The sequence below is a fragment of the Dipodomys merriami genome, unplaced genomic scaffold (genome assembly GCF_024711535.1).
Source record: "Dipodomys merriami isolate MVZ:Mamm:240054 unplaced genomic scaffold, mDipMer1.0.p SCAF_25, whole genome shotgun sequence".
In the NCBI taxonomy this organism is placed as follows: Eukaryota; Metazoa; Chordata; class Mammalia; order Rodentia; family Heteromyidae; genus Dipodomys; species Dipodomys merriami.
The window spans coordinates 23,092,686-23,116,210 of record NW_027203937.1 but is presented as its reverse complement, the minus strand read 5'-3'; the positions used below and the strand labels follow the sequence as shown (position 1 = coordinate 23,116,210).

At 41.9% G+C, this 23,525-nt stretch overlaps 1 protein-coding gene across 4 annotated transcripts in view; it reads left to right on the top strand.

The window, feature by feature from the left end:
- Nucleotides 1–1,588: 1,588 nt before the first annotated feature.
- Nucleotides 1,589–23,525, top strand: part of Trim66 (tripartite motif containing 66) — a 71,330-nt gene continuing 49,393 nt past the window's right edge. The window contains exons 1-3 of one of the 4 annotated variants that reach the window (XM_070035258.1): nucleotides 1,589–2,022; nucleotides 2,114–2,258; nucleotides 10,737–11,052. In XM_070035258.1, the coding sequence (XP_069891359.1) occupies nucleotides 2,253–2,258; nucleotides 10,737–11,052 (322 nt within the window). In that variant the 5' untranslated portion in view covers nucleotides 1,589–2,022; nucleotides 2,114–2,252. Of the gene's footprint in view, nucleotides 2,259–10,736; nucleotides 11,053–12,549; nucleotides 12,608–19,410; nucleotides 19,668–19,892; nucleotides 19,926–23,525 lie in introns of those variants that run through there. The other 3 variants (XM_070035257.1, XM_070035260.1, XM_070035259.1) reach the window with 3 other exon arrangements.

Here is a 23,525-nt window from a genome sequence, read left to right as displayed (position 1 = left end):
ATTACAGCGCCACCAGCCCGCCCCTCTTTGTGTGAAGCCCTTGGAATGTTGCAACTTCTCTAGGAATGTCAGGGGCCTTCTGCCAGCCCTCCTAAGCCGGACATTCCCTTCCTTTCTCCTTTCCTCTTTCTGCTTTCTTCACTGGTGTCCTCTCAAATTGTAACCACCTGCTAGGCTTCCGGGACCCAGATTCTATAAATTGTTTTTCTAAAGACTACAATTAAATTTTTTTCCAGAACCTGATTTGTGATACCCCAGCCCTTTCTTCTGCCTACCCAGTTTGGGTGCAGACATTTCCCCTGACTCAGTTCAGTCACAGTCACTCACTTGCTCCCCTTTACCACCAAAAAATTTAGTGTGATCTTACATACTTGTCAAGTTTCATTTTTCTTCTCTGCTAGTTAAAGGTTTGGTGGTTTTCTCTTAAATTCGTGCACTCCCAGTTCCTTGCATGTTCTCTTCAACAAATAAATATTTCTAACCAAAGAGTAGAAAAGACATCTCTTCCATCTCTAGACAGTTCCTTCAGCCAGTATTGAAGATTCCATTCCCTCAATTATCCTCTCAATGTGAGTGTATTAAATTTCTTTGCCTTGCTCTCTTTAGGTAAAGTTTGAGCCAGAAGACATTCAGTTTTCCCTGTTTACCACCCTTGCGCTTCCCTTTACAGCCTACAAAGTGTATTTGCTAGCCCCTGTTCATTGTTTAATCCACTTCTTAACCTTCAGCAAAACAGCTCTTACTAACCTCACCAACCAACCGTCAAAGTGAAGAGACTTACTGATTTCTTCATGCCAATTGTTCTTTCTATTGTACTTTACTCCTTTGACTTCTTTTCCTTCCTCCTACTTCACAGCTATGCCACCACTTAAATGTTGGCATTTCTTAGTTTGTCCCTCTTTCCACATAGAAGATCTTGAGTGGCTTCTATTCACATTTCTATTAAGCTCCACACCCAAGATACTCACTTGATTCCTGGCCTTAGACACTACAGACAAATATATCGTGGCAACTGTCTTTGCTCACTGGCACTTTGTTTTTTAATATCATGGAGAGTGACACCATTGTCCATTGACATAATGTTGTCAGATCAGATAATTATTCCCATAGACTCTCTTCCTCTAATTTGCTGTCAACATCTTTTTGTTTCTTTATCTATGAAATCACTTACTCTTTTTTAGCCTTAGCACCATTTTCTTCATTTCTTCATTCAGGCCCTCATCCATTTTTTTTTCTTGTACTTGTTGTGGGAATTGAACTCAGTGCCTGGACTCTGTCCCTAAGTTGTTTTACTCAAGCCTAAAGCTGTTGTTGTTGTTGTTTTTTTCTTTTTTTGCCAGTTGTGGTGCCTGAACTCTGGGCCTGGGTGCTGTCCCTCAGCTCTTCAGCTCAAGGCTAGCGTTCTACCACTTGAGCCACAGCACCACTTCCAGCTTTTTCTGCTTATGTGGTGCTGAGGAATCGAAGCCAGGGCCTCATGCATGCAAGGCAAGCACTCTACCACTGAACCACCTTCCCAGCCCCCTAAAGCTGTTTTGCTATACAACTTGAACCACAGTTCCACTGACAGCTTTTTGGGGGTGGTAAGTTACTTGGAGTCACCCTATCTTTTGTCTGGAGTTTCTGCAGTCATCCCACCTGCATTCTAAACCTTCGAATTCTTTGTCTTTCACAGAATACAGCCTACCCACACCTCAGCCTTCTTCCATTTGCCCTTATACAATCTTTTTACTTCAGTCATACTTGGTACCACTCCATTTTGCTTTTACTCATGCCATTTCTTATACCTGGAGTGCTCATCTTCTTCCTGAGTGCATATCTGAAATCTCAACCTGTTAAGGCCCACCTTATATTCTGTTTCTTCTAAGAACACTCTAGTCCACAGTTGTAATAGCCCCAATATCTTCAAAGCACCTTACTGTTTATAAAATGTCAGTGTGCAGCACTACCAGCCACAATTTATGCAGAAGAAAACAGGCATAGAAGAAACAGTGTAGTGACTCATCAGAGGCAACATAGCTGGTAAAGTACAGCCTGGGTTTCTCTCTGCTTTTACTTCACTGACCACTCCCCCTCTGACCTCACAACATTATGGTCTTCATCACTCCTTCAGCCTTAGTCTATGATCAGCAGAAAGAGGTAGACAAGGTCTAAGAAGAGATCATCTTCCATTTGACATCAAAACTGGCCTATAAGTGTTTGTGGACTGTTATAAGTCACCCAGGAACTACTCTTGGAAAGATACTCAGTCAATGGAGGTAAGCTGGGTAGACTCTTGGGGATGGAAGGTAACTGTCAGATGTTTTGACTGGAGCCTGGAAAAAGGATTGAGACTATTGCAAGGGTAGATGTAGGGTTCTGGGAGCTGAGAAACTGCCTCTGAATAGTTTGCCAATTCCATGGTCCCTTTCTGAATAGGGCCAGCACTTTGCATTGGGTTCTGGGCCCACCTATTAGTCTTCTCATTGGTGGTTTGATGTCCAGGGGAGGGCCAGGCCTGGGCACTAATTTGTCTTAGGTTTTCCTAACCAGCTCCATCTCCTTCTCAAGGCAACCAAGGTATTTAAAACCAAGGCTCATGTGGTGTTTGTTCAATGAGGTTCAGTTTCCCTAGCCTCCAGCTCTGAATAGCTGAGATCTGTATAAAGTTGAGGAGGTGACCTGTCCCTTTCCATCAGATCCCTGAGAAGTTTTGTCTGTGACATCTCTTCTGAAGTAAAGCATGGCTTTGTGACATCTCAGTATGAGATAAGTACCCACAGAGAGTCAGCCTCAGAAAATGGCTATGAAATGAGCCAAAGGGAGACGATGATGAGGCACGTAAACCTCAGATCTCTCTCCAAATGGCCTTGAGGACACATTGCCTTGGTGTTGCCTCTCCCTTCTGGGTTCCTGATTTCATCAGCAGTCCTTCAGACAACAGCTATTGTCCGGAGTGTGACTGCTTCCAGCCCTGGCATTCTACTCTCCATTTCTACATTTAAACATTTAGAAATATTATGATGCCTTGTTTGTTTGTTTTTTTGGCAGTCGCAGGGCTTGAACTCTGGGCCTGGGCGCTGTCCCTCAGCTCTTCAGCTCAAGGCTAGCACTCCACCACTTGAGCCACAGTGACACTTCCATAGACACTTTCATAGGCTTTTCTTGCCTGGGCTGGCTTTGAACTGAGATCCTCAGATCTCAGCCTCCTGAGTAGCTAGATTTACAGGCGTGAGCCACCAGTGCCTGGCCGGCCATGCTTTCTTTTTTTTTTTTTTTTTTAAATAAGACTATTATTAATTCAAGATGAGAAGAGGCAGCATTTCTAAGAGAGAAGTAGAGAAAAATTCAGACATTAAATTTATTTGAGAATTAAAACATTTTATGTTATAGAAAAAATAGTCCCTTAATAAATTATGAAAAATGCATAATTAACTGGAGTCATATCACCTTACAAAGTTGTTTGCATTCCTGAATATCACCTTTTAGCTTTTGTTTACATGGATATATAACTATATGCAAAGTTGATTATTACTTTGTTTAATTCCATGATGTTTTCTAAATCACTGCCCAATCTTAAGGATTTTATTTTTTTTGGTGTAGTGATGCTGGGGATTGAAGCATTCAATTAAGCACTGTATCACTGAGCTACATCCCAGACCTTTAGGGATTATTTTTATCAGCTGAAGAGTAATTTACCTTCAGCATGTTCTACAATATACTAAACCAGTTTTTGTGTGTATTTTATCTTTAGTCTTTGCTTTTATTATAGTGTTCATTATTAGAAACAAGGATACTATGAACATTTTTGTGCATATACTTTTTTCTTTTGTGGAATTACTTGTCTAGGATAAATTCCCAGCAGTGGCATTGCTGGATTATAGAGTATAAACATTAGCGTGTGTGTGCGTGTGCGCATGCATGCGCACACTTGTGCACAGTGTGTCTGTCAGTACTGGGTCTTGAACTCAAGGTCTTTTACTCACTGTTTTTTTTTTGTTGTTGTTGTTGTTTTCTCTTTCTCATAGATGAGAGACAACCATGTGAGCCATACTTCTAGTCTGGGGTATTTTTGTTGCTGTTGCTACTTTTTTGTTGTTGTTGTTTTAATGCTAATTCTGGGGCTTGAACTCAGGGCCTGGGCACTATCCCTGAGCATTTTTTTGCAAAAAGCCAGCACTTTGCCACTTGAGCCTTAACTCCACTTCTGGCTCTTTTAGTAGTCAATTGGAGATCAGAGTCTCATGGATTTTCTTGCCTGGAGCTGGCCTTGAACTGTGTCCCCAGATCTCAGCCTCCTGAGTAGTTAGGATTATAGGCATGAGCCGTTGGTGCCTGGCTAGAGTATGAACATTTTATGATTCATATATGCTTCAAGTATATTATTTTACTTTATGTATCTACAGCCCTGTTTCCAATCTATTTCAACTTTCATAGGCTCAGTTTTCCCAGTATTTTTTTTTTAATACATAGCATGTAGAGGAACAGCCATAGGATTTTTCTTCAGTGCAAAGTAAAAAATAACCCAATGTGAGGATTCATGATTTCCAAGAGTCTTTTCTTTCCTCTATTGAATAGTTTGGTGAAGGAGGTAGTACTGGTACTCAGCTACTTGACCCATACTTCCAGTACATCTTTTTGTTGGAAATTTGAAGGTGGAGTTTATCAAACTTATCTTACTGGGCTGGCTTTAAACCATTATCTCAGCCTTGTGAGTAGATAGGATTACAAGTATGAGGCACCAGCACTCAGTTATGTACAACATTAAAAAAAAAACCAAAACTTATTGTACTATAAGGAAAAATCTTATTGTACTACATGGCAGTTGTATTCCTAAAAGTTTTGTCAGAAACTAGCATGGAAAATTCTGATATTAACATGATGGCAAGGTTGGGGTGTATAGCTCAATTGGTAGAGTGCAAAAGCTTCTGAGTTCAAACCCTATTACTACCAAATAAATAAAGCAGTAAGTTTCAGGATAGTAAATGTAAAGGGAAGATTTCTAGGGTTTTTGAGGGCAGTTTATCTGATAACACAAAAAAGATTTAAATATTTAGGTTTTAATTTCAGGGGATTAAATTAGTGGGAAGAACAGACACATATTCATTTTCTAGTTCTGTTTTTACTAGCTGAATTCTATTGACCCAACAATATGTTTTCTCTTTTTTCCCTTCATTTTTGTTTTAATGGGGATTGAACACAAGGCCTCACACTTGCTAGGCAAGTACTGTAACACTTGAGCCATATCTTCAAATCTAATTGCTTTTTTGGGGGGGAGGCAGTCCTGGGTTGTTTTTTTTTGGGGGGGGGTCCAGTTGTGGGGCCTGAAGGGCCTGGGTGCTGTCCCTCAGCTCTTCAGCTCAAGGCTAGTGCTCTACCACTTGAACCACAGCACCACTTCCGGCTTTTTTCTTTTTTCTTATGTGGTGCTGAGGAATCGAACCCAGGGCCTCAGGCATGCAAGGCAAGCGCTCTACCACTGAGCCACCTTCCCAGCCCAGTCCTGGGTTTTTAAACTCAGTATCTCAAACTTGTTAGGCCAGCAGTGTACCACTTGAACTACGCTTCCAGCCCAGCCTTTTGCTGGTTATTTTGGAGTTGGAGCCTAGCAAACTTTTCATGCCCAAATTGGCTTTGAATCATGATTCTCCAGATCTCAGCCTTCTGTGTAGTTAAGAGTAGCCTACTGAGTAGCTTCCTGAGTAATGAGGTATGAGCCACTGGCATCTGGCCCTATTGCTTTTCTTTCTTTCTTTCTTCCCCTCTCCCCCCCCTTTTTTTTTTTTTTTTTGGTGTTGTTGGTCGTGGGGCTTGAACTCAGGGCCTGAGTGCTGTACCTGAGCTTTTACACTCAAGGCTAGTGCTCTACCACTTTGAGCCACAGCCCTACTTCTGATTTTCTGGTGGTTAATTGGAGCTGTCTCCTGGCCTTTCCCGCCCCAGGCTGGCTTCAAACCATGATCCTCAAATCTTAGCCTCCTAGGTAGCCAGGATTACAGGCCTGAGCCACCCTTACCTGGCTTAGGTTTGTTTTTTAGATAGGGTCTTAAACTTTTGTCCAGACCAGCCTAGAACATTGATCCTCCTACCTTCCTTTCTCAGTAAGTGAGGGATTGTAGTTCTTGTAATACTATACTGGGCCTATAATACTATCTTTGAATCTCAATTTTCTCATAATTCAAAAATAGTAAGGTTTATTCATCCATTCATTTAATATTCATTGAGTATGTACTATGCACTGGCATTATGCATAGGTTCTAGGCAGTGAGAAGCAGGTACAGTGGTGAGAACAAAGACAAAGTCCTGTTCTAGGCCTGTGTCCCTATACCTGTGTTTCAGACAGATAGTAAACAAGCAAACAAAAATACTAGGTACAAAATAGCCTAGCAAAGAGTGGGTTCTCTCTTACTACCTAGTGTTTCTATTTCACATTTTCTTTTTCTTTTTTCTTTTTTGTTGGTTGTGGGGCCTGAACTCTGGGCCTGGGTGCTGTCCCTCAGCTCTTCAGCTCAAGGCTAGCACTCTACCACTTGAGTCACAGCACCACTTTTGGCTTTTTCTGCTTATGTGGTGCTAAGGAATCAAACCCAGGGCCTCATCCATGCAAGGCAAGCACTGTACCACTGAGCCACCTTCCAAGCCCCTATTTCACACATTTTCTACCTAGAATGAATACTAAATTTTGATTATTTGTTCCGTACTACTCAAGCAAACAGTCTTTAGAATTCTTACTCCTCAGTGGCAAGGCAATGTGAGCATTTGTTGTCATCCTTTGACAAGAAATCCAGATATAGAGGGTTGGGAATTTGGTCTAGTGGTAGAGTGCTTGCCTAACATGCATGAAGTCATGGGTTCAATTCCTCAGTACACATAAACAGAAAAAGTTGGAAGTGGCACTCTGGCTTAAGTGATAAAGTGCTAGCCTTGAGCAAAAGAGACTCAGGGATGCCCAGGCCCTGAGTTCAAACCCCAGGGTTAGAAAAAAAAAAAAAGGAGAAGGAGAAAGAAGAAGAAGAAGAAAAAGAAATTCTGTTGTGGTAAAGAGCAGCAGAGAAAGGGGGTTAGAAAAGGGTCATTTGACCTTTCCCTTTATCCTCAGACAAGGCACACCATTGCTTACATCTGCCTATAAAATTTTTTGTTTTGTTGTTGTTGGTTGTGGGGCTTGAACTCTGGGCCTGGGTACTGTTCCTCAGCTCTTCAGCTGAAGGTAAGAGCTCTACCACTTGAGCCACAGCACCACTTCCGGTTTTCTGGTCGTTAATTGGAGATAAGAGTCTCTAGACTTTTCTTGCCCAGGCTGGCTTTGAACTGTGTTCCTCAGATCTCAGCCTCCTGAGTAGCTAGGATTACAGGTGTGAGCCACCAGTGCCTGGCTGCCTATAAACTTTTTAACCCTTAAGATATTACTTCAGTTGTTCTTTAAAGCAAAACTGAAAGTCCTTTTGTTTTTAACTTTTTAAAATTTATTTGCCGGTAATAGGGCTTGAACTCTGAGGTCCTGTGCTGGCTGGGCTTTTTCAGTCAGGGTTGGCACTCTACCATGCTTTCAGTTCATTATTTCGCTAGTTAATTGGAAATGTAGTACCATGGATTGTCTGTTCTGCCCAAATTGGCTTTGAATCATGGCCTTCCAGGTCTCAGCATCCTGAGTAGCTAGAATTACAGATATGAGCCAACAGCAGCAAGCTTCTTCATATTCTTATCCTATGTAGTAAGTAATCACAGGTAATGCAAAGCCAAACCACCTCCCTGAATTCCCAGGATTCTTTTTTCTTTTTTTCTTTTTTTTTTTTGGTCGCAGGGTTTGAACTTGGCCTGGGTGCTGACCCTCAGCAATTCAGCTCAAGGCAAGCGCTCTACCACTTGAGCCCCAGGCCACTTCCTGTTTTCAGAGTGGTTTATTGGATATAAGAGACTCATGGACTTTTCCTGCTCAGGCTGGCTTTGAACCATGATCCTCAGATCTCAGCCTTCTGAGTAGCTAGGATTGCAGGTGTGAGCCACCGAAGCCCAGCTCCCAGAATTCTTATGTGATATCTAATATGGCAGTTCTCAAAAAAGAGTGTTGTGTTCTCTTGAAGACATTGTAGGGGTTCTAAGACCCTTTCAGAGGGTCCACAAATTCAATTTTTTTTTTTTTTTTTTTTGCCTGTCGTGGGGCCTGAACTCTTGGCCTCAGCTCTTCAGATCAAAGGCTAGTGCTCTACCACTTGAGCCACAGCACCACTTCTGGCTTTTTCTGCTTAAGTGGTGCTAAGGAATCCAGGGCCTCATGTGTGCAAGGCAAGCACTCTACCACTGATCCACCTTCCCAGTCCCTCAAAACTTTTTTATAACAACACTAACATATTATCTTGTCTTTTTACTGAATTAATATTGTACTGATGGCATGAAAGCAATGGTATATGAAAGTACTGGTTGGTTGGATATGAAACTGGAACAAATTGTATCATTGCATTCTTTCCCACTAGGCATTTGCTGTTAAAGAAAAAATGTAAGACTTGTATGATTCCTTAAATACATGTCTTTTAAATATTCTATATGAAGAAATTTAAGTATGCAAAAAGAATTCAAACATATCACAGTGAAAAGCTTATACTTATTACCTCAGTAGTGAGCTAAACCAGCTTTCCTTATCCTTCCAAGAACAGACTTTTCATGGAAGAACAACTACCAAACTCTAGTTATTCAGTCTTGGGAATTTGGCAGATATTTTCTCAAATATTACTTTTTTGGGGGGGGTCCGGTCGTGGGGCCTGAACCCTGACCCTGAGTGCTGTCTGTCCCTCAGCTCTTCAGCTCAAGGCTAGCCTTCTACCACTTGAGCCACAGCGCCACTTCTGGCTTTTTTCTTTTTGCTTATGTGGTGCTGAGGAATCCAACCCAGGGCCTCAGACATGCAAGGCAAGCACTCTACCACTGAGCCACCTTCCCAGCCCCAAATATTACTTTTTTTTGTTGGTCACAGGGCTTGAACTCTGGGCCTGGGCACTGTCCCTCAGCTCTTCAGCTCAAGGTGAGTGCTCTACCACTTGAGCCACAGTGCCACTTTCAGTTTTCTGAGTGGTTTATTGGAGATAAGAGTCTCAGGGACTTTCTTGCCCAGACTGGCTTTGAACTGCAGTTCTCAGATCTCAGCCTCCTGAGGTAGCTAGGATTACAGGTGTGAGCCAACGGCGCCCTGCTCAACTACTACTTTTGCTGACTAGAAATTTCACATTTTCAAGCAAAGGTTAGAATTGATGGTTTAGCTGCCTCTATGAATTTGACAGTTTCCTAACAATTTTTTTATTTAATTAAAGTGATATTAAGGAGTAACTTCATAATTGTTTAACAAATGTATCAGTCTTTGGAATATTACTGGACTCATTCTTTTCCAAATTATTTATAAATGGTATTACCAAATTATGCTTGGCTAGAAGAACAGATTAAAGCACAAGGTAGATCTGTGGATTTTTTTTTTTTAATCGGTCATGGGGCTTGAACTCTGGGCCTGGGTGCTGTCGCTCAGCTCTTCAGCTAAAGGCTAGCACTCTACCACTTGGGCCACAGTGCCACTTCCGGTTGGAGATAAGAGTTTCTCGGACTTTTCTTGCCTGAGCTGGCTTTGAACAGCAATCCTCAGAGCTCAGCCTCCTGAGTAGTTAGGATTACAGGCGTGAGCCACTGATGCCCGGCTAGATCATTGGATTTTAATGGAACAGAAGAAGAAAAGTTAATTGATATAGTTTAAGCTTTTGTGTTATACAACTAACATTGAAGAAACTATTGGTTGCTAAATTTTTGTGTAATATTAAAGAAGTCACAATTATCTGATAAAGCTATTACACAATAGTTCTATTTTTTCCAAATCTCTATCTGTTTTGGGGCTATATTTTCTTCTTGTACAAAAAAGCATGTAGCAGAGAGTCAGGCAGAGGAACTTCGCTATACTCTATTAAACCAAACATTACAGATTGACAAACATGAAAAATAATTTCATTTCTCAGTAAATTTATTTTTTTTTAATTCTTTGCTCTCAAGAGTGTGTTATTTGGCTGGGAAGGTGGCTCAGTGGTAGAGTGCTTGCCTTGCATGCATGAGGCCCTGGGTTCGATTCCTCAGCACCGCAAAAGCAGAAAAAGCCAGAAGTGGCGCTGTGGCTCAAGTGGTAGAGCAGTAGTCTTGATCTGAAGAGCTGAGGGACAGTGCCCAGGCCCAGAGTTCAGGCCTCACAACTGACAAAAAAAGAAAAAAAAGTGTGTTATTTATGTGAACATGTAAGGGTTTAAATTTTTTTATTTACTTATAAAAGTTCACTTATTTACTTATCTAACTTATTTATCTTTTTGATTCTGGGACTTGAACCCAGGACTTTCTGCATGCTAAACAAATGTCTTAACACCAAGTTGTATTCACCGTTCATATTATTTTTTCATACATTAATATTTCTTTTCATTTTTAATATGGTATATAGTAATAGATATTGCTCACACAAAAATCTATTTAGGGTCTTCAATAATTGTTGGCTTCTGGAATCCTTTTGAAGGCCAACTGCCATTGTCAGAAACAAATAACCTGGCAGACACTACCAGGCTTTGTTTTCTGTAGCAGAGATGTTGGACTCTGAGTTGAGACTGTGGCCTAAGCCTCCATCCCTGGGGAACGGCATCACCTGGACTTTTGAGACTTTGTTCTCTGAGGCTTCACTGACCTGTCCTGAAATTTTCCCCTCTGAAAGAAATGTATCACTCTGTCTTGTGCTTTACTTATAGGGAGTGGAGCTTGCTCGATTTACACGCTGTTTCACCCCTGAGGATGTCATCGGAAAAGCTTCAGGCCCAGGGATGGGCACAGACATGAGCATGAACTTTATGAGGCAGATACTAGCTGATCAGAAATACTACTTTAGGGATGAACCAATAGAGACTAAACTCATTATAACATCGACTTGCTCATTGTGCCAACGGGACTTGCAAGATGAGAGTTCTCGGCTGCTACCTTGCCAACATTTGCTCTGTAAGAACTGCTTCCATAGCTTAATACAGGACCTAGGATATGCTGCCAAGGTTGCTGGGACTGTCTTAGATGGTAAGTACAAAAGCGTAGGTTTCCTGCCTTCTGCAGAACAGGCTCCTCTCTGTTTCACAGGAACTGAGTTTCAGGTGTAGGCAGAATCAGAATTTAAATGCCCAAGGGACACTCATTTCTGAAAGCAACTCTGGGGAATCTGTGAGACAAAGCAAATCCTCTCGATGCCCAATATATCTGCTTTGTAAGCCAGGGACTTTTCATCTTTGGGATTTCCTTAAATTGGTGGCAGACTAAGAAATCTGTGAAGTTTTTTTTTTTTTTTTTTTTGAGGTTTGGCTGACTCCGCAGATGGAAAAGATGTGTCTTACTACATTAAACCTTGAAATCAAAAAGCACAGCCGGCTGCCTAGTGTTGGTCAGGAACAGATTTTCAAGAGAACCTTTCACTGTTTAAGTTGCTGCTTGAAAGTGGGGAGCATGTGTCTTACTCCTGAATGTCAGGTTTCCTAGGAAACAATGGCATTGAGAACTGCAAAGTCCTTGGAGACAGGAAGCAGGTCCCTTCATTTCAGTATTCTAGCACATGGTATGAAATAGAAGTACAGTAAGTTATCTATTGAATGAAATTATACAGGGAGAAAGTCAAGCAAGTGGCAACATTTAAAATATTTTGTTTATGCCTTGTAATATTTCCAAAGTGATTTGTACACAAATGTGGGTTTTCTTCAAGATACCATGGCTTAGATCTGGATCTTGAACCCTCTGAACCTGTGACAAGCAACCTAACCTCTCTCAATCTTCTGAGATGGTGTACTTTGATTTCTAAAATAATGTATGATTATTTATTTTATTTTAGCTGGTTAAGACCTGGGTGCTGTCCCAAAGCTTCTTTTGCTCAAGGCTAGCACTCTACCACTTGAGCCACAACTCCACTTCTGGCTTTTTTTTAAAAAAATAATTTATTGGAGGTAAGAGTCTCAGAGGAGGAGAGAAAGGGAAATAACAAAATGCTGAAATAAAGATACAGATTGATCCTTTGTAACAATGATATGCACAAGACACTATGTTGAAAACTAATTTTACAACTTGTGTGGGGGTGGCAGAGGGAGAGTTGTGGGAAAAACAAAGGTGGGGGTAACAATGCTCAGTAGGAAATGTACTCATTACTCTACTCATGTAACTGTACAGTATCTTTACAATAAATAAATATATATATATATATATATATATATATATATATATATATATATATATATATATATATATATATATATATATATATATATATATATATATATATATATATATATATACAGACTTTCCTGGCTAGGCTGGCTTTGAATCATGATTCTCAGATCTCAGCCTCCTGAGTAGCTAGGATTATTGGTGTGAACTTTAGTAAGTTTTTTTGTTTTTTTTTTTTTTCAGTCATGGAGCCTGATCTCAGGGCCTGGGCGCTGTCCCTCAGCTCTTCAGCTCAAGCCTAGCACTCTACCACCTGAGCCATAGAGCCACTTCTAGCTTTTTCTGTTTATGTGGTGCTGAGGAATTGAACCCAGGGCTTCATGCATGCAAGCACTCTACCTTGAGCCATCTTTCCAGCCCCAGAATAGTAAGTTTTATAAGTTAAAAACAAAGCCTAATGGCCTGGTACCTGTGGCTCACAGCTATAATCCTTTCTACTCAGGAGGCTGAGATCTGAGGATCAAGGCTCCAAGCCAGCCAGGGCAGGAAAGTCCTTAAGACTCTTATCTCCAGTTAACCACCAAGAAGCTTGAAATGGAGCCATGGCTCAAATGGTATAGTGTTAGCCTTGAGCAAAAAAGCTCAGGGACAGAGCCGAATACCTGATTTCAAGCCCCAGGACAGGTGCAAAAAAAACCCCTTAATATTCTAGTTATAAAAGTAGGAATCTAGCATGACTTAACAATGACTTTTAAAGGGTCTATAATTAGCCTTTAAACTTATTTATAAACAATATTTGCTTTTATAACTTAAATGTATTATAATTACTATCTATCATTATAATTTTTCATTACTGGGGAGAATTCAGGGCCTCACTCTTGCTAGGAAGGTGTTTTACTAATTCATCCATGCTCCAAACTCTTCCTACCTTTTTTCTTGTTTGTTTGTTTTTTTGGGTCCGGTCATGGGGCCTGAACTCTGGGCCTGGGCGCTGTCCCTCAGCTCTTCAGCTCAAGGCTAGCGCTCTACCACTTGAGCCACAGTGCCACTTCCGGCTTTTTTCTTTTTGCTTATGTGGTGCTGAGGAATTGAACCCAGGGCCTCTGGCATGCAAGGCATGCGCTCTACCACTGAGCCACCTTCCCAGCCCCCCTACCTTTTTTCTTAAAGTAATCCACTTATCTGTAAATTTGGCATTTTTGATTACTTAAGGAGCTTTTGGAAATATAGTAAATTTATAACTAAGGTGACTCTTAAACATGTCATAGCAGTTCCAGCACTGTTGGAATGATTCTAACTATGTATAAAGAACCACAAAGCCAGGCACAATAGCACATGTCTGTAGTTCCAATATTCAAGAGGCAGAGGCAGTAGGATTACAGGCTCTGGGCTATACTGGACAACTTACCAAGACTATCTGGATGAAACAACAAAAATAACTCATATAATGTAATAAAACAAACTGATTCAAAAAAGATCAAAAGGCTTAGGCATTTCTCCTAAGAAGGTACATGAATGGCCAATAAGCACATGAATAAATGTCTAGTAGCATCCCTATTAGAGAACTCTAAATCAAAACCACAAAAAGGTAATCACATTCATTAAGAAGACTGTCAAATAAACAAAACTCCCCAAATCCTCTAGAAAATAACAAGTGTTGGCAAAGATATAGAGAAATTGGAATCTTTGTGCATAGTTGCAGGTAATTTAAGTATAGCTGCTATGAAAAAAATTTCAGTTCCTAAAAAAATAAAAAATAGAATTAATAGAACTATTCTTCTGGTTACATACCTAAAGAAATTTTGAATAGGGACTTGAAGATATATCTGTATATCCATGTTCACAGCAGCATTATTTGCAATAGACACAGGTTGGAAGCAATCCCAGGTATCTATCACCAGATGGATAAACAAATGTGGTATGGCCATACAATGGAATATTGTATGGAAGGAAATTCCGACATCTTGCAACGTTGATGAACCCTGAAGACATTGTGCTAAATGAAACAAAGCTGAATACAAATACATACTATTTGGTTCCAGTTAAAGGAGGTACCTAGAGTAGTAATTCATAGAGACTGAAAGTAGAATGGTGGTTATTGGGAGCAGGGGAAAATAAGAAGTTGCTTGGAGTTAGATGAGAGTTTCAATTTTGCCCACTTTAAGGTGGGATCTTCTTTTATTATTGTTGTACTCTGGTTATCCGTCCCTATCAGATATATGATTTGTAAATATTTTCTCTCATTCTGTGGGTTGCTGATTTATTTCATTGATGCATAAAACATTTTTCCTTTGTTGCCTATGCTTTGGGTATCATGGCCAAAAAAATCATTGCTTAAATTCAGTGTTTTAAGAGTTTTATAGTTTTAGCATTTAGGTCTTTAAAGTTTTTGGGGTTTTTTTGTTTATTTTTGTGCTGGTCTTAGGGTTTGAACTCAGGGCCTGGGTTCTGTCCCTAAGCTGCTTTTGCTCACTTCTAGCATTCTACCACTTGAGGCACAGCTCCACTGCCAGCTAATGTAAGTGTTCTTTTTTTTTTTTTTGGTCCAGTCGTGGGGCCTGAACTCTGGGCCTAGGCACTGTCCCTCAGCTCTTCAGCTCAAGGCTAGCGCTCTACCACTTGAGCCACAGGGCCACTTCCGGCTTTTTTCTTTTGCTTATGTGGTGCTGAGGAATCGAACCCAGGGCCTCAGGCATGCAAGGCAAGCGCTCTACCACTGAGCCACCTTCCCAGCCCCTAATGTAAGTGTTCTGAGTACATTTAAGGCAGGTTGGGCCAAGCTATGATGTTCATTAGGCTAAGTGTATTAAATGCATTTTCAATTTGTAATATTTTCAATTTACAGTGGGATTATTGGGATAAAACATTGTCATAAGTGGAAGTGCTTCTTTATTTCCTTTTAGGCCTGGTTGGAAACTATCCCAGGCCAAATTATATCCAAAAGTTGGCCTCTGAGTATACTAAAAAGATACTTTAAGTAAATTCAGCAAGCCCTGAAATGAGATAGCGTCTCTGAAACTGACATTTGCCATATACTGGTTTAGTCTTCAAGATTCTCAAGGTTCCTGTAGTTTTATTTTTTTTAAATTAGGGCAGTTAATTGGATATTTCCTTCCTTGTGTGAGTAAAAAGAACATTTTTTTTCTCTTCAAGAAACTAAATAACAAATTGTGCCTGGGAAGCTTTAATTCTCATATCAAAATTCTAAAATCTATATGCTTAGAATCTTTCCTAATTCTCAACATGAGGGATGCAGTCAATATGTGGGAAGTGTCCTGGCTGAAAGTTATACCTCTGCAGCTCCTAGACCCTTAGCACTAACATACGAGGCAACCTCAGGTCCTCTCTTGACTTTGAAGTTGGACTCAGTGAGCATTTAGAATACTAAATAACCTCCACAGGCAGCCCTGTGCTTCCTGAAGCTAGTTAAGGGTGACAGCATATTCCTTGTACACAGCTAATGCTGAAAAGGGGAGCAATCACTGGCCCTTGGTGGGCAGGCCTTGGGGGATTTGGGAAGATCCAAAGGAAAGGGAACTGATGCAAGATGCTACAACCTTGTAGTCAGAGAGGGAAATGACTCTTAATGAGCAGCTCAGCTGGAGGGGCTCTAATGGCCTTGGGTGAAAATAGGAAGCAGGGGATGAGATCTCAGTTACTGGAGCCTGTAAGGCAGATAATGGCTGTTCACTTGCTTATTCATTGTGCTAGACAGTATGTCCAACTTCTGTGTATGTGTGTGGAACCATTGCAGGCAGTGACACAAACCTCCCAGGTAGTGGACAGGTTCTGCTGCGCAAGACTGAACTGGGTATGTGGCAGGTGCAGAAGCTGGAGTTCCAGAGTTCTGTCAGATTGGTGGCTTTCTAGTTCATGAACAGTTTCCTCACCTTAATTGGCTCTCTAGAGCCTTAGGAGTGGTGCTGGCACCTCTGAACGGTACTGGTTACTGGGAGAGCAATTCCCCTGGCAATGGGAAGGAGGCAGGTTGTGTTGGAGGGAGGTGGGGAGTACTTGATACCACCAATACTGTGTGGAAAACTATGGCTAGAACAGATTGGCTAAACAAGGGAATTCAAGGTGGCTATGATTAAGAGATGAGTATTGGAGGGGCTTCTTGTCCATGAAAGTCTGCCATTCAAGACGTTTCCCATATAAGAGGGGACGAATATGGCTTACTACATTGAAGGCCAGAGAGCAGGAAAAGTCTTTAGAGTACATCTCCAACTGCTCTCTGCAAAGATGGATCAGGGATGTAGAAGGAGCTAGGATCCTGCTGAGGGTCATGTAATTGGTTGCTTGCAGAGCCAGGAAAAAAAAAAAATCATTCCCTTGCCTGACAATCTAGGGCTTGTTTGGACTTATAGACCACAAAAGCTGCAGACCTAGAAAAGATTGCTGCCTTTGGTTTCCCTACTGTCTTTTTCTAAGGTCCAGTTAGAATTGGAATCCATGGCTTTGCATAGAGTATGTCAGTAATTCAATTTTTGGATTGAATCCTGAGTTTGGGGTGCAAAGAAATAAGGTTGCTATCTGCGTCAGTGAGGGACTGCCAGATGATCCTAGACTTACCTATACCTTATACATTTCACTGTGGAAATCTTGTCACATGAATCTTGTATCATAGCCATGTAGCTTCTAGGAGCATTAGCTGTGAAGGCCATGGACCATGCAATCCATTCATCTAGCTTTCATGCTCACATTCTGACTCTTGGCTCAGATCTACTGCTGGCCCTGCATATTTTTGGCTGACCTTAGTTTATTCTGTGTTCTTTACCTAGTGATACTTTCCTTGAACTCATTTTACCTATTACCACTATGGGTTACATTCCCCAATCCTCTAGTCTGGACTCTAATCATGCCTTCTGACTCCAGGCCTGTACTTTTAGCAACATAAAGGCTCCCAATTGGTTGCACTTAAGAATGGGAACTTAGTATAGCCCGGAAGGCTCTTCTCAATCTGTTCCAAAATTAATTTTACAGCTTCATTTCTATAATTCCTTTTCATATACTAGAACTCACATTTTGAAATTTATAATCTTCTGTTTATGATGTTGCCTCCTCCTGAACACTTTGTCCTTGTTAGTAATAACCTATCCATATTTGAAGGTCCATCTCAAGAAGGGAGCCAGTAATCAGAACTAGAGCTTACAGATATGGGAATGGACTTGGGCATGACAAAAAATTGGACCCCTAAGAATGGGAGGCTAGACCAGTTTAAAAAGCTCTTGCTTTAGGCTAGCAGTGGCTAGTTTTTTATATATTTATTAATTTTAATTTTTTTTTTTTTTTGGTCCGGTCGTGGGGCCTGAACTCTGGGCCTAGGCACCGTCCCTCAGCTCTTCAGCTCAAGGCTAGCGCTCTACCACTTGAGCCACAGCGCCACTTCCAGGTTTTTTTCTTTTTGCTTATGTGGTGCTGAAGAATTGAATCCAGGGCCTCATACAGGCAAGGCAAGCACTCTACCACTGAGCCACCTTCCCAGCCCCTAGTTTTTTCTTTAAAGAACTAAATAGTGAGCACCTTTGGCTTTGCTAGTAATAAATCCTCTGTCACAACTACTCAACTCCACCACTGTAGTACAAAGCAGCCATAGTCGGTATGGAAACAGTGTCATACCTGTGTTCCAAGAAACTTGTGTTCTGTGCTTGTGTTCTGTATTGACAAAAAGCAGATGGTCTGTAGTTTTCTGACACTGAGAAATTCTGTAGGTGGCATGAAGTAGATGTGTAGGAACCAAGCAGTACTAGAAAAATGTGGAAGGAAATTCTAGGGACTGACTGTTAGGATGAGGCACGTAAAAGGTGGGGCAAATACTAGAAATAGAAGGGACTTTATTTGGGTTAGAATATGGAAGTGCTTGAAAGAAAAATGGGAATGCTATTCAGAAAGGAAATTTCCTAAAGTGTTTGGACAAATTTAAGCTATTCATGAACAATGGAAGCCATTAAATTTTTTTCTTCTTGGCTGCTGAAATATCTATATTTTAGAAAGTTATCTTAGTGAGAGAGATGATTAGGGGAGATGGGACTGACATAAGTAGGATGGTACACTGGGAGACTGCTATGTTTGTTCAGGCCTTTGGTTTCATTGTTCTAGTCTTTTAAAAAATTTATGATTATTGCTGCCAGTCCTGGTACTTGAACTCAGGGCCTGGGCACTGTCCCTGAGCTTTTTACTCAAGGCTAGCACTCTACCACTTGAGCAACACTTCCAACTTTTTGGAAGTTAATTGGAGATGCCTCATAGACTTTCCTGCCCAGGCTGGCTTCAAACTGAGAGCCTCAGATCTTAGCCTCTTAAGTAGCTAGGTTTATAGACATTATAGACATGAACCATCTGTGCCTGGCAATATCATTTTTGACCAGTCCATCAAGATAATCATAAAATCAAGCTCCATCATGCTCCAGAATCTTTTTGAGCTGCTTTTTTCTGTTAAGGGTCAAGATCCTTTGCTTATTCAAGGTCTTTCAGGAGCTTTTTTACCTGCTGGTCTTTCCAGGTTTATTCTCTGCTATTTCCCCTTACCTATATGCTCTGTGCTTTCATAATTATCCTGTTACTTGTGGTCTTTCCTCTAACTCAACTCTGTTTTCCTTCCCCTTTACCTCCCGCTTGTGTGTGACTGTATCTCCCTAGAGGTTAGAATTAGCTGCCAAGGGACACATCCTAGGACCTTTGTGAATAATAAATGTGTATCTTCTCCACTTGAAGTCCTATCCCCCCTCTTCTTGTGACGGACAATTGGTCACTATGGCAACTGACTGTGACGTCACAGGATAAGGACTTCAGGTGAAGTGGCAGGAGCAGGTGAGTATATAGGAGACAGATTTTAATGTCTTCTGGAGGGTGCTCCCTCACATCCTCCTTCAGTGCTGGGGCATTGGAGGGATCTCTTGGGCTTTTTTTTTTTAATGATGCAGTGAGAATGTGTGCCTGGCATCTGCGTGCTGCAGCAGTGTGGGGCTGACAGAGTGTGTCAACTTGAGCTCTGGCTGTGCAGGCACCGCTGCTGCGTGAGCCTGTTATTCCATTCTGGATTGCTATTTTGATACCCAGATTGCATCATTCTTCCTACGTATAAACAGGGGGTCCCCAGGGCCCTGCAGCTACTCACTTCTCCACCAACACTGTTGTTGTGATGAGCTCTATTTAAATGAGCTGCCGGATTCGGGCAGGTTCCAGCCACACATGAGCACTGTCATTTTGGGGAACATGGAGGGCTGAAGGATTTTTGGATCAAGTCCTAAAAGACTGAGAGTGATGGCCTCCTGAGCTAGTTCCTGAAAGTTGAAAATCTCGTTTTCTTCCTTCTGAGCTTCTATTCCAAGGCACCCAGAGGATTAGGAAGGAGATGCAGCTAGGAAAAGAGTCGCCTCTTTGAGGTCTCCCTCTTGCTGTACAGTTTGGGAAAATTGCTGCAGAGCCTTCAAGATAAACAGGAACAGGAGGAGTCAACCAAGCTCTTTCTTGCAGGAGCATCTCAGGTGAGCTGGAGAAATGCAGCCCTGGCTGAGGATGCATCTGAGCAGAGGGGAGAAGCTCCAAGCTGCTGGGTTCTCTCCACATCCCCGAGGCTTAGGCCCTGCAGCCCAGCTGGCTGCAGCATGTAGGGTGGGCGCTTCTGGGCAACTGATGAGCACTCTCCTCCAGGACCAGTGGTGGTCTCACCTGTCGCTCCCCTGACTTCTCTCCTCTGGCTTCTCTCCTAGGTGTTGCGCTAATTACAGGGTAACAGGCAACAGGTAAGCCTGCTGGCAGCCAGGGGCAAAATGAGCCCTGGGAGGGGGTGGTGTTTTGGGTCAAAAATCTGTCTTTCTAACAGGGACTGAGCATCTGAGAAGCAGGTACAGTGCATTTCTTGAAGGTGATGTTGTTCTGGGTTATGTTCTGGGGAATGTTTCAGGGTCTTGCAGTGGGGGCTTTACTTGTTGCTCAGAATATTGGGACTGTCTGGGGGGTAGAAAAGCGTACATTAATTAGTGAGGGTGGCAAGTCTGCCCAGAGAATACAAACAGAACATTTTTGTCTCCTTGCTTAGTCCCTGACAGAGGCATGGTGAAGTAGCATGTCTGTCTTGTGGCTATAGAGGTAGTCCAGGGCTGCTCAGTGGCTTAGTGTACTACCTATGTTATGCAAGTATTGTATAGGTTTTAGCCAAGTCCCTGTTCTTCCCATGACCTCGATGCCACTTTCTGTATGATGGGGAATTGGCTAAATCAACAATGAAGGTCTTTTTTGGTATTGTCCTACATGTAAGCTCTGGTAGAAGGAGCATCAGGCTGCTCTGGGTGAGATCTTGGGCCCCCACAGCAAAGTTTTATGGAGCCCTGGACAAGAGCTGATAAATGGAAGGCTTCCCAATCCTCAGAGATTTGTTTGGCACTGGGTGCAAACTTTGCACGTGAGGTCTATATGTTCACTTGGTGGTTTGAGATAACCCACGACCAGCTTTATGAGGCCTCTTTGGGATTTCTCCTCTACCCCAGTCATCTGATGCCCAAGTTGCCTTGGCCCTGTTATTTATGTCAGAAAGGTAGCCTCCCTACTCTAGGCCCTCCTTTCTTGCTACCACTAAGTCCTGGGCTGAGCACATTAGGCCCAAACGGCAGTCACAGTAGCACCAACCCTCAGGCTATGCCTTAAGCCCTGGGTCTTTCAGGCACAGGAAAGTAAAAATGTGCCCTCCAACTCTGCCAGTCCAGACCACGCCATTATTATGTTCTGATCATTGTTAGAGAATATTTATAATCAAACTAGTTAATTAAAATTAAATGATCTTGTTTACTTATAATTGAATCAGGGAGGAGGAGTAGAAAGGGCATGGTTTTAAAAGGCATCCATCTGCCTTCCAGTGATATAATTCCACCCCTGTCTTATATGATCTTTGACAGGTGACAACTTCTTAAAGCCTCAGTTTCTCCAACTATGAAATGGGGACAATACCTATTTCTGAGTAATGATTTGATGATTAAGTGAGATAACACATACAAAGCACCTGGCACAGAAAGTTGTATCAAGATGTAAATTTGCCCCACAACTATTGGAGACCAGAAGTTCATTTATTTATTTACTTTTTGAGACAGAGTAGCGGGCAGGCCTCAAACTCATGATCTTCCTGCCTCAGCTTCTCAGAGCATTATAGGTGTGCAAATCTAGAGACAGTGATCAAATTTTTTTTACTATATAACAAATGGATTGAATGATTGCCTTTCAGATATTCTCTCAGGTCCCTTCTCATTCTGGAAGTAGAAGCCCTGTTCTCCAGGAAGGCTTCAATGTCCTGACTCTCAGTATTGATGTTTCTGGATGTGAACTAGAAGCCTGATGATTATTTTACATATGATATAACTTAAATACATTTTCGTAACTAGATAATAAATATAAGTACACGTTAAGTGTAATTATTTTTCCATTTTTCTCTCCTGTTGCAGTCCCTCTTCAGAGGGGTGATCCCCTATATCTAGGGCTCCTCTCAGCCACAAGCTTGTCACCCCACATTCTGTGGAATTTTTTTTTGAGATTAGGTGTCATATAGTGATTGTGATTGTCCTTCCTCTATCTCCCAAATGCTGAGATTATATACCTGTGTTACCAGGCTGGTTCTTTTGACTTTCTGATAAGGATTGTCATTTTGCTGTCTTTTCCTTTCCATCTTGCATAGAAGGGTATTCCTGAAGCCTGACTGCAGTAAGCAAAAGAAAAGCCTTGGATAATCCATATTCCCTGCTATTCTTCCCTCCCCACCCTCCCATCAGTTGTGGGGCCTGAACTCTGGGCCTGGGCTCTGTCCCTGAGCTCTTCAGCTCAAGGTGAGTACTCTACCACTTGAGCCACGGCACCACTTCTGGCTTTTTCTGTTTATGTGGTGCTGAGGAATTGAACCCAGGGCCTCATACATGCAAGGCAAGCACTCTACCACTGAGCCACCTTCCCATCTCTTTAAAAAAAATTTTTTTTGTCAGTTGTGGGGCTTGAACTCTGGGCCTGGGCGCTGTCCCTCAGCTCTTCAGCTCAAGGCTAATGCTCTACCATTTGAGCCACAGCACCACTTCTGGCTTTTTTTTTTCTGTTTATGTGGTGCTGAGGAATTGAACCCAGGACCTCATGCATGTGAGGCAAGCACTCTACCACCTTCCCAGCTTTCCCTGCTATTCTTCTTTTTTTTTTTTTTTTTGGTCTGGTTGTGGGGCCTGAACTCTGGGCCTGGGCACTGTCCCTCAGCTCTTCAGCTCAAGGCTAATGCTCTACCAATTGAGCCACAGTGCCACTTCCGGCTTTTTTCTTTTTGCTTATGTGGTGCTGAGGAATCGAACCCAGGGCCTCATGTATGCAAGGCAAGTGCTCTACCACTGAGCCACCTTCCCAGCCCTTCCCTGCTATTCTTATTCCCAACATTTTAACTATTTGGTTCAGAGAAAAGTAGTGACTCACCCACAGTTACACAGTCAGATAGTATAGGCCCTGGGCCTGGAACTTATATCTCAAAGCCAAGCAACACATTTGTGCTTTGCTTTATCATCTCAGGTTGGCTTTCTCCCATCATCCAGGAAAACTTCCAGGTGGCTTCTTACTACTTTCAGGGCCTCTGAGTCAAAGAATGCATGTAGAATACACTAACCCAAAAGAAATATAGTTGTCCAATCTGCTAAAAAAAAAAACCAAACAGGTAATTTCCTTTAATGACAATTGTGGATTATTTTTATATATAACATGAACAGGTAGTTAAAAGATGCAGTGTGATACTTGTTATACTAGAAAGATTTTCAAGGAGGGACTAATTAACTCATCCTAGGGGAAATCAACCCTGCTTCTTAAAGGTGGAACATTTGAACAGGGCTGAAAGGATGAATAGAATTTGTTCTGAAAAGGTGGAGAACAAGAAAGGGTACTTTTGTATGTGTGTGCCAGTCCTGAGACTCCTTGGAGCCTGGGTGCTGTCCCTGAGCTTCTTTCTTTTGCTCAAGGCTATCACTCTACCTACCACTTGAGCCACAGTTCCACTTCCATTTTTTTTTAAGTAGTGTATTGGAGATTGAAGTGTATTGGAGTCTCACAGACTTTCCTGCCTGAGCTGGCTTTGAACTGAGATCTTAGATCTCAGCCTTCTGAGGGGCTAGGATTACAGGCATGAGTCACTAGTGCTTGGCTAAGAAAGTCCTTTCATAAGTGGGAATAGGATTGTCAGAGTCATGAAAGGGTTCAGCCTATTCAGGAGATAGTAGAGATATTTGACATGACAATGTCATAGGGTGCATGGCAAGATGGAGATACAGATGAGACTAGAGGGAAGTAGGGCCAATTTAGAAAGGACCCTGAATTCCATACTGAGGTTTTGGGGCTTT